Consider the following 11,001-nt stretch of genomic DNA (forward strand, 5'->3'; position numbering starts at 1 on the left):
ATATTTTGATCCACCTTGTGTTATTTATTGTTTTTGTGTTCATCGCAATACCTGTTACTAAGATCTAATCGATCTTCAAGTTTGTTTTATAACTTATCAGAAATCATATGATGTGCCTGTTGGATTAGTGTATAAGACATTAACTAAATTAGTATAATTTTGAATTATTAGCAAAATCCTTTTAGGTTACCCTCAAACCTAGTAATTAAAAGAATGATTTTTAGAGAGATATACTGATTCATTAATTTATTATGTAATTAATAAATTAATTAGAAATCAAGATAAATGAATTTATTAATATGTTATGAAAATAATATATTAATTAGAAATCATATTATTTAATTAATAATTAATCAAAAATTAATTAGAATTATATGGATTAATTAAAAGTGCAAAAATTATATGGTTATTTATTGAAAGTTGAAGTCCGCAGGAAGGCTTTAGAATCCCATGAGATGGGGTGGACAGAAAATTGGATAGGAATAGCATATAGTTTTTTTTCCATAGGGTAAGGGATAAGAAGATAATGCAACTTGATTATTATATTAATTAATCTAGGCCTTATCCCAAAAACACTAGCTTTGGCCTTAAGTTTCCTTCAGCTATATAAAGACCTCACTGGCCTCATATTTTCGTCTACTCATTTACAAGAAGCCAATGCCAAAAATTTGAGCTCCCCTCTCCTCTATCTTTAAACCTCCTTGATACTAGGGTTGAGTGTGAACCATTAGAGGCACAAGATTTATAGTGCTAGCTTCCAAGCAATTTCAAGAAGGGTTTTGATTGGATTATCTACTAGCATAATCAAAAGGTATGTTTTCTATACCCTTTTATGAATTTCAAAAATCATAGGTTTATTGATGTTCAATAGGTTATTGCATTCAATAATGAAAACCTAGATCCTTAGGGTGCATGCGAATTTAGGGTTTTATATTTTCTGCAAAAATATGATTTTTGTTATCTATAAAACTCATCAGTGTCGTTTCATGCAAACAAGACATCATACAAGCGCAATGGCCGAGGGAATGGAGGGGTTAGCCGATGCTTTGTCCCCTAATACCATTTGTTTTAGTTGCTATATGATGACCCAAATAAATTAACCCATATCGAAAACATATGTAAAGTCCACTAACCCCCTCTATCTATTTAATTAACCTATCTGTTTAATTTGGATGATCACTAAAAAAACATTCGTCTAATATTTTAAAATAGATACTTTTAGTTAAATAATATCCGCAATACTCATCCACGGCACAATAAATAAGAAATTTTGGTTTGTTTGTTTCAAAGCTACGATCTCCAAATTAGTGTTATGGTCTCCAAATTTGAAAGTTTAACTCTAAATTCTCCAAATTAGCGCTATGGTCTCCAAATTTGAAAGTTTAACTCTAAATTCAGTAATAGGTGCTTTTTAATCCTTATTACATATTTAGTTCTTTTATTGTGTTAATTTATGTAATTTGCAATTTAAATTAATGATAGTATTATAGTTGGTAATTTGAGTTTTTATAACTTTAGGGTAAATCATGAATAAGAAAAAAAAACATTCGCTTTTTCATTTTTTTTAATGAAAAAAGATGTGAATGCCCTACATTACATTCGGTTAGTGATAATATTAGGCAAAATATTCACAATATATACTCACAACCTAAAAGAGGATTCTCAACAATGAAAATAGTGAAAACACATCTTCCAAAATACCATAGGTGATGATTTTCTTAATGGTTGTGTTAGTTAACATTCACACACACATACACAAATATATATATATATATATATATATATATATATATATATATATATATATATATAGAGAGAGAGAGAGAGAGAGGATATATTTTTCACAGATAAAATTATAAATGATTTTTATTTTATGAAACAAAGACAAACCCAATTTAAAGTGAGCAAGGGACTATTTCTTATACTTTTACAAATTCTATATAATTGAGTCATTATGAAATGAAGCATACAATATGTATCTATGTTCCAACAAATTATTTTAATTCTAGAAGGTTAATGGATGAGAATCAGTGCTTATGATCGTTTGAAAACATTTGAAGGTTGATTCATTGCATAGGTCGATGTAGCTCATATTTGGACGTTTTTTCTTTATCAATTTCTTTTTGAATCTTATAAGCTCTATTATGTTATTTGGATATAAAGAATATTTAAATATTTTATTTCGGTGTAAGCCCCCCTTATCATAAAATCTTGGCTCGGCCCTTGTACAAGCGTGAATATTACCTTACTGATTGAATATATTTCGAGTTAGTAATATTTGTGAAATCATTCTCATGTCCAAATGATGAAAAACGAATAGAATTTAAGTTGGCACAAGAAGCTGTCAAGAAGGATATCGAGCGAGTCTTTGTTCTAAAAAGACGTTGGCAGATACTCGCAATACCAACACGGTCTATGGAGCGTAAATGAATAAGTAGCCTGATGTACGCATGTATCATATTGCATAATATGAATTTAGAACATGAGGGGAAGACGATTTGCCGCTACAATGAAAATGAGAATTTACCAAATGTCGAAGGAGTTAGTATTGATACACATGCGTACATGGCGAAACAGAGGGGAAAATCCGACCAAGTTGGACACCACAACCTTCACGTTGATTTGGTTGAATACGTCTTCAATGTTCGATTGAGTCCCATTGTCGACGATTTTGTTGAAGACGACTTGTTCGACGATATATATGACGAATCAAAAATGTTTGAAGGCAATGATTATGATGACATGGTGAGCGACGATGATTAGTCGTCACGTATTATTTTACTACGTTGCAATTATGTTTTTTTTATTTAATATGTATTTTTTAATTAATGAAATATTTTCATTTTATTAATTTTATAGGATTTCATTTTATTCGATTAAAGAAAAACGCATGATATGATACCCTCGTTTTTGTGGGTGAAAGAAAATAGGGATGTCAGAAAGTCTCCTGGGACCTCGTTTCCTTGGGGGCACTGTCCAGTTTGGGGGAATTTTTTTAAAAAAATTGGGGGCGAAGGCAAGGTTAACCCCGGTTTTTATTTCGGGGGTGGGGGCGGGGGTAGGCAATCCCGTCCCGAAACCCCCATGGGGACCTCGTTAATAAATTACACATATATTTACATATATTGATTATATAGATATAATAAACAATAACATGATTTTGAGCTTCCAAAATTCATAAAAAAACATGTTTTTAAGTTGTCAGTATAATGTTTTTAAGATATCATAACTTTTTTATTTTTAACATGTAAAATTCTACTATAAATAATTATTTTTTACCTAAAAAATAATTTCTTTTAGCCTAAATAACAACTTTTTTTAGCCCAAAAAAAGACAATAAAAAATCAATCGGAAGCGGGCGCATTGGTAACAAAGGGGATTCAGGGGCGGCAGCGGAGATATGAAACCCGAGATATGAAACCCGAACATTTCGGGACTGGGGCGGGGGCAGGAAGGGGGAAGAGAGACTTGGACAGAGACGAGGAATGAAGAAATTTCAGAGGATGGCATCGACTCCCCCCCGTCTTTTTGCCTCCATTGACATAAAATAAATAAATAAATAAAGCCTCCATGACTGCAAAACTGTGTACGACACCCATAGGACTTAAAGCTAAGGTATACACCATTTACGCATCACATAAATGTATAGGGACCTACATAGAATTTAAAAAGACTGAAAGGGCTTGAATAAGAAACTAGCATTTTACAAATTGTTACCCTCTATCCAGTTTGGGGAAATCGGCCGACCGCTGCCGCAAGTTACAGCGTTGCTCATTCTCGACTGTGCGGAGGTCTGGGAGACATGATCCTCTCCTCATTTGCTCCTCAATTTCATCATCAGCATAAAGATCTTCGTCGTCAGGTTGCTTACAGACCAGCCACCTCTACGACTGCCGTCCACTGTAGCATTCATAACAGCGCTTCGGCTCTCCGTCACGTGAGCAGTAGTAATCATAATAACGGTAACACTAACACATGTGAAGATGATGTAGTCACGGTATCCTCCGCTATAGCTGTAGCTGCGGCTATTCGTAAGGCGTCAACATCTCCGGTGGAATTCGTGCAGAGGATTGAGCACGACGGGAAGAACAAAGGACTAGTGCTTCCTAGCTCCGACTTCCAAACGCTTTGTGTGGAACAGTTGGATCTCTTTCGTCGTATCGTGGATCCCGAAGCTCTTCTATCGGTAAGTTTATAAGCTCTACTATGTATAAACTATAATCGAGTGTAATTCACACCGATAGCTTAACTACTTCATAAAACGCAAGTCGAAGGAAGGAAAAGAAACATTTCGATGGAAAGGATGCTGTTTCTAATTATTAGAGGGTTGATCTCAACCTTAGTTACTCATGTGCTTTTGACATATTCTACTATGGTGTTAAATGTTTGTGTGAATCCTGATCAATCTGTCATGAATGATGAATCTTCAGGTCTATGTGAGACCAGCGGGTAGTTATGTTATGGACAGACTAGAGTTGCGTAGAGTTACTGTGTATCCTGGAAGGAATGTGGCCGATGTTGTAATTGTAATTGGGAACTTTAGCATCACAACTGGATTAAGGGCAGCAGAAGCTTCTCTTCTGAAACAGCAGGTATGCTTTTTATGCAATCTATGTGTTACTAGAAAATAGGATATAGTATATTTCTTTTGTCTCTGATTGTTGTTTGTTCAATTTAGGATAGATATTAATGTAAATTGTAGGCAGAATTCATTCCCAAATCCAGAGCTTTGGTTTTCCCTATGGTGAAGCATCCATTCGTTGTGGGGTTTTTGGTGGCTGAACTTCCAAAACTGGAATTGCAAAAGGAAGAAGATGATGTAAAAGTAAAACAAGGCTCATCCCCTGAGGAATCTTATCCATATGCAATTCCTAAATCATGGGAACTCCAAAGTTTTGTAGATAAAACATTGGAAATGCACAACTTTTCTACTGAACAGAGATTAAATGCAATAAACATCTCCCGTTCTGTTGCTATGGCGTATGTTATGGACCAGGTAAACCACCAATTTATCTTATATTAATCCCAAAACATCTCACAATGAGTAATTTGCTTATGTTCTTCCTACAGAAAGCAATGTTGCTTCAACAATCTTCATGGCAAAACAATGTCAGAATGAATAATTTGGTTGAGCAAGTAAGATTCTTCTTCTTCCTCCTACAACCACATTCTGGAAATAAACTTCTTGAACAACATCATGATCATAAGTCTGTTTATCTACAGATCCGTGGTCCACTTTCTAGCATTCGGACTCTAAGCAAAATGTTATCAGCCAATATGAAGAAAAATGAGGTGTATGCCCAAACCTTTAGTGATTAATAAGTTTTAATTTGAAGGCAACATTGTGATTACTTGATTATATTACAGGTTTCATATGATATTGTTGAAGACATGATGGTGCTAGGTGATCATATGAGAGAGACACTTCAACAACTCCAAGATGCTGTTCATATGACAAAGGTATATATATATATAATCATAAATTTATAATAATATACGTTAAGAATTGTGTTTGTTCATATGACAAAGTAACAAGTCTTGATTTCTTTCAGACTAATATAGTTCGCTACAACGAAGAAAACCTAATGAAAATAGACGAGTCAACTCGTGACTCAGTGAGGACTCAGTTATCCAATTTCTTCTCACACGATCATGGTGGACCATTCTCTCTCTCTTCTAAATCTGGAGATTTAGAAATGCCAATGCCACCTTTGACTCTTTCACCTTTATTACACCAAAACATCAAGTACAGTTTCCATTTAACCTTTTGAAATTTGATCATTAGTTTTTATAAATAAATACTAAAAATTTGTCTTTTTATGTCAAAAAAGACCATGCAATGCTTCTGATGTACTCGCTGACCTGGCGGATGCACTCGAACCCTTGGCTCATAAGCAACAACGTGTCATACAAATCTGTGAACTTCCTCAAACTTTGGAGGTTGCTGTTGAAGAACCCGCTCTTCGCCAGGCTTTAAGCAATTTAATCGAGGGTGCTTTATTGCGTACAAACGTTGGAGGAATGGTTGAGATCGCATCCACCAAAGCGCCAGCTGGCGGTGCCCTTATTGTAATTGACGATGATGGACCTGATATGCACTACATGGTACGTTATACTGTCTGCTGTCTACTGTCTGCTGGCTACTGTAAGTAATGGTTATTTGGTGTTGCAGACACAGATGCATTCGTTGACACCGTTTGGGGCGGATCTTTTATCGGAAGGTATGGTGGAAGACAACATGACATGGAACTTTGTGGCGGGGTTGACAGTGGCACGAGAGATATTGGAAAATTACGGTTGTGTCCTTAGAGTGATCTCGCCTCGGTGCATGGAGGCGGCACTTGGAGCTGGTGGGACCCGCGTGGAAATATGGCTTCCGGTTTTCTCCTCTTCTTCGCCTGATGGGCCTGCTCAGGCTGCATAAGTGATGGGATTCTTCTAGATTGTTGTTGTTATAAACAGGTAACAAATATTTAATTGTGAAACACTATGTAAATATATATATACATGCTTGTTGCAATAAGTGTATGTGTATTTTTAGGTGTGTTTTCTCCCAACATGAAAGGGAGTAACTGTAAATAGCAAGCTAGAGTTTAATAGGTGAGGTGGATTATATTATGTGAAAAGATTTATGAGCATGGGGTTGTGTGTAATGATTATGAGGTATTTTATGTATTGAGGTATTAGAAAATTTTCAGTACGGGGTAAATTCTAAATGCAAAGTAATCTATATATTCTAACAAACTTTATTTTTACATTTTGTCAATAACATTTTTTTTCTTTCAAAATCACAATTAACAAGCTAATATATAATATTTTTATAAAAATAAACAAGAAATCACATATTTAACTTATCTTAATGACTTTTAAAACAAATATAAACAAAGAAACATTTGTTCATATATAATAAATTGATTAAAAACTTATTAATATACAATAAATCAATTAACAAACATAACTATACTGTATGTATAATATGTACAGTAAAATAGGATCTATTTCTACATAAAAAATATTTAGAATAATATATTAAATATTATATAAATAATTAAAATCTTAATTTTATCCATGAAAATGGAGTGTTTCTGCTTCCTTTAAGTGATTTTTATTTTAGTTTTTTCTCTTCTAAAAGAAAGTGATAAAATGATGTTTTTTTTAAATCACAATTACATGACAATGAAGTAGAGATCGAGACTCTCGACAATAAATAGATTATCATCGAGTTGGCGTGGTTTAGACGGATCAAAGGTGCAATGGTATAAGAGGAAGGTTATTTTTCTCCGGCTGTAGTTTTGTTCTCCAATAGTCTTTTTATTATTTATTATTCCTTTTATTTTTATTTTTTTACTTGGGTGCTGTTTGTTTTTTCTGAGGCAAAATGTCTGCAATCTGCGGACCACATCTGTAGACCTCTGCAGTAGAAAAGGTGGACCAAACATCTGCAGTTTGAAAAAAGAAGACTGTTTTTTTAACATCTGCGGGCTACTAAAATAAGCTGAAATCTAAATAAATTGATTTTTTTAAACTTCAAAGTGATTTTTTAATATTTTTATGACTTTGTTATAAATAATTAATGAATCTAGATCAACTTTTATGTATTATTGTATAAAAAATAAAAATAAAAATGGTATGAATTAATGTATATATTTGATAAAAACCAACTTGGGTTGCAAAGTTATAACTAAACATTATAATTAGTGATCAAAGAATTTGATACATAAATAGATGGAAATAAACTTCGATTTTTTCAATTAAATCCATTAAAAACGTACCATAAATATTTTCTCGAGAAATTGACGATACTGTATTAAATAATGTTTTACAAAATTTGGCAAAAAAAATATAAGAATATATTATGATTTTTTTTTCATATTTATATAAAAAACTTCAACGATTATTATTATAATAAATCTTTATTTATAAATTTGTTAAAAATATCATCGTTGAACGTTTTTTTTTTAAGTTTTGTAATTTTTTTTTTCAAATTGTTTATCATTAATAAAGTTGGAAAAAATATAAATTAAAAAAAACTTAAAAAAATAAAGATATATATGTTGTTTTAGGCTAGAAGATGTCTGAAGATGTTAGAAGACACTAGTCCACATCTGTGACAAGAAGAGGGCGCGCAAACATTTTTAGGTCTGCAGTCTTCAAAAAAACAAACAGTCTGCGAATGCTAATGTCTACGCATGGTCTGCGTGGCGCAGACAGAAGAGGTTACGCAGATCTGCAGACAAAAAACAAACACTACCTTACATATACAAGTCTATTGTTTTCCTTTTTAAATTTATGTTGCTTTCATTTTAGTTTATATACCTTTAATTTTCCTTTGTTATCTCCTTGAACACAAAATCCTTTCTATCATTTAAATTTTAAACAAGTATGTTTATTTGTTTATTTTTAAAATTTCAAGGGACGGATTATATATATTTATGTAAATGTGTATACGTTTAAAAAAGTACATAGTTATTCCAAAACTATTTATGGGGGCATGTGATCTTTTGTAGGTTGTTAAAGGGAGAAAGAAATAGGATTGTGTCAGGCCTCTATTTCGTCCATTTTTTTTTTTTTTTTTTTTGTATTCAATATACCACTGAACTTGTTGTTTGTGTTCACCATAACCCTTTTGACCGGCTTTTGACCTATGATAGCCGGTCAAAGGGTTATGGTGATCATAAACAATAAGTTCGATGGTATATTGAGTACAAAAAAAAAAGGAAAATGACCAAATGAGAACAAACTCAACAGTTGGTTACCCTCCTGAGTCATTTTCCCTGAAAAGTAAAATGAAATTAAAGTTGCAAAATTATCAAAGACTGCAACCTTCTTTGGCTATAACGTATATGAAGAGCGTTTCATAGGGGTAACTTCATTAAAACATGGTCTATGCTATGCTTACTGTGGTTAGCTGTCAACACCTCTCTTCAAAAGGATATGATTGTGTATGAGAGGTATATTTATTATTATAAACGTTTACCTCAAGGTATATTATGGTGATGTGTCTGCAAAAGCAGCATGATATTGTACATATTGATGTTGTATCTCATCCCATGAATTCAATCTTAAAGCTAAGTAAACTCAAAAATCACAGCACTCGTGATTCCACTCGTTTGTAGAATTGTCTAGAATCCATGATACGATAAATCATTCGATTGGAAATGTAAATGTAGTCATGAAATGTGCTTGCTTCGTCAAGATTCCCCTAATAAATATTCAAGTGCATTACAAAGTTATACATGTATGAATAGTGTTCTTTCATGGGTTATGTTTGAAGAGAAGCAAGAATGAATCTCATAAAGTCATTAGTATCAGTAGGAGATGACGTGAGATTTGTTGTAAATGAGTAAAGGGAAAATGACTCAGGAGGGTAACCAACTGTTGAGTTTTGTCATAACTAGAAATTTTGATGCTTTGTAAACATTGAACAATGATAACATGGTGATTAAAACTTGAAAACATGTATGATGCTTATTCAATGACAACAAAATTTCATCAAACACTCTATACAAACACTTCAAATAGTCAACAAAGAATTGGAAACCCTAGAAATCCCGGTTTAGGTCCATTATGGACTAGGATTTCCTTATTGGGCCTAATGGGCCAATAAGCTTCCAATTTGACTATTTTGGGCTTAGAACTCTTAAATGGGCCCTAATTGGACCCACTTTCTTGAAACTTAACATTTTGGGCCTCATAAGCCTAGAATGGACTAGTTTATTTCTAATGGGCCTTATTGGGCCATAACAAATCTAATTAGCCCTATTGGGCCATAAAACTCATACTTTGATTTATTTTGGGCCGTGAACCATCTCCAAAGACCAATTGGGCTGAAAATCATCAAAATGGGCTCATAATATGGACTTAAGCACAAACCCAAATTCTATTTTTTCTTCCCTCTTTCTCGGCCCAAGAGGAAAACAAAAAAAAAATAGAAAACTCATGAAATAAGGAGGGTTAGCCACCTCCTTATTACACCATGGACTTCCAAGCAATATCTCATACCTCCATGCAACCATCCTTTCACCTAGCTCTCTTCTCCTTTTATTCTTCTTAATTCTCAACCAAAGGAAGAACAACACACACAAAAATCACTTAAGTTTTCTCTCAAGAACACCATCATATCTCCTCTTCTTCATCAAAATTTTTTGAGATTTAGGGCAATACAAGGAGGTTATTCCACAAGAAAATCATCATTCTTTGGTAAGTTTTTACATGTCTAAGCTTTATAACTCTTCCCTCTTGAAAGATCACTTCTTCTAAACAAGCTTTTGGTGATCATACTCCTAGAAAACTCCTTAAGCTTAAAATTACAACAAGGTGTTGCTAGGACCGAAAATAGCATCAAACTTCTTCCATTTCTTCTTCAAACCGAAAACAACAAGCAAAGGTGAGTTCATACCCCCTCTATTTTCGGTTTTTACAAGATTTATGGGGGAGAATACAAGTAAAATGTGTAGATCTATGTGTTTTGTATGATATGTGTGATTTCTTGAATTTATTTGATAAATATGTGTGAAAAATCATGATCTAGCCGAGATCCTTAACCATGATTAGGAAATGTATGTTCTAATACATCTTAAAACATGTTATTATCAAGACCAAAGTATTATACAAGTTCAAAATAATCAAAACAAAACACAAATCCAAATTATGAACCATTTTTGACAAATAAGCAAAAGATGGGAAATAAATGTCATTTACGGTTTTATAAGGGTCAAAAAGGTCAAATCAGTTGAAATATGAGTTATTATAACAATCTTGATTTTTAAAGGACTAAACGTGTAAATTTTAGCCTAATGGGCTAAACTTTGGGCTTTTCGGCCTTTAGGCCCAAAATTGCGAAAAAGGTGTTTTTCAAGGGGTTGAAATAATAAAATTATAAAAACAAGGGGAAAAGGGTAAACAAAACTAATTCATGGGTTAAAATGATATTTTTCCAAACAAGGATAAAAAATGTAAAGTTTTTTGATTTCGAGCCAAAATTGTAAAAGTTGCAAAAAG

General features: G+C 33.0%; 1 protein-coding gene across 1 annotated transcript; it reads left to right on the forward strand.

Annotated features, from left to right (window-relative positions):
- The first annotated feature begins 3,690 nt into the window (after window positions 1–3,690).
- On the forward strand, window positions 3,691–6,700 carry LOC111891626 (chloroplast sensor kinase, chloroplastic). Its single transcript, XM_042900809.2, has 10 exons — window positions 3,691–4,186; window positions 4,431–4,592; window positions 4,703–4,996; window positions 5,071–5,136; window positions 5,224–5,292; window positions 5,368–5,460; window positions 5,553–5,746; window positions 5,832–6,105; window positions 6,173–6,462; window positions 6,542–6,700. Exons 1-9 carry the CDS (start codon window positions 3,803–3,805, stop codon window positions 6,422–6,424), a joined length of 1,788 nt encoding a protein of 595 aa, XP_042756743.1. The 5' UTR covers window positions 3,691–3,802; the 3' UTR covers window positions 6,425–6,462; window positions 6,542–6,700.
- The last annotated feature ends 4,301 nt before the right edge of the window (window positions 6,701–11,001 follow it).

This window comes from Lactuca sativa, chromosome 4, assembly GCF_002870075.4.
Source record: "Lactuca sativa cultivar Salinas chromosome 4, Lsat_Salinas_v11, whole genome shotgun sequence".
Lineage (NCBI taxonomy): Eukaryota > Viridiplantae > Streptophyta > Magnoliopsida > Asterales > Asteraceae > Lactuca > Lactuca sativa.

Coding starts and splice junctions, on each gene's coding strand:
- LOC111891626 (XM_042900809.2), top strand. CDS start 3,803: ATGATCCTCTCCTCATTTGCTCCTCAATTTCATCATCAGCATAAAGAT. Junction 4,997..5,070: donor TGGCGTATGTTATGGACCAG/GTAAACCACCAA, acceptor TTCTTCCTACAG/AAAGCAATGTTGCTTCAACA. Junction 5,293..5,367: donor CCAATATGAAGAAAAATGAG/GTGTATGCCCAA, acceptor ATTATATTACAG/GTTTCATATGATATTGTTGA.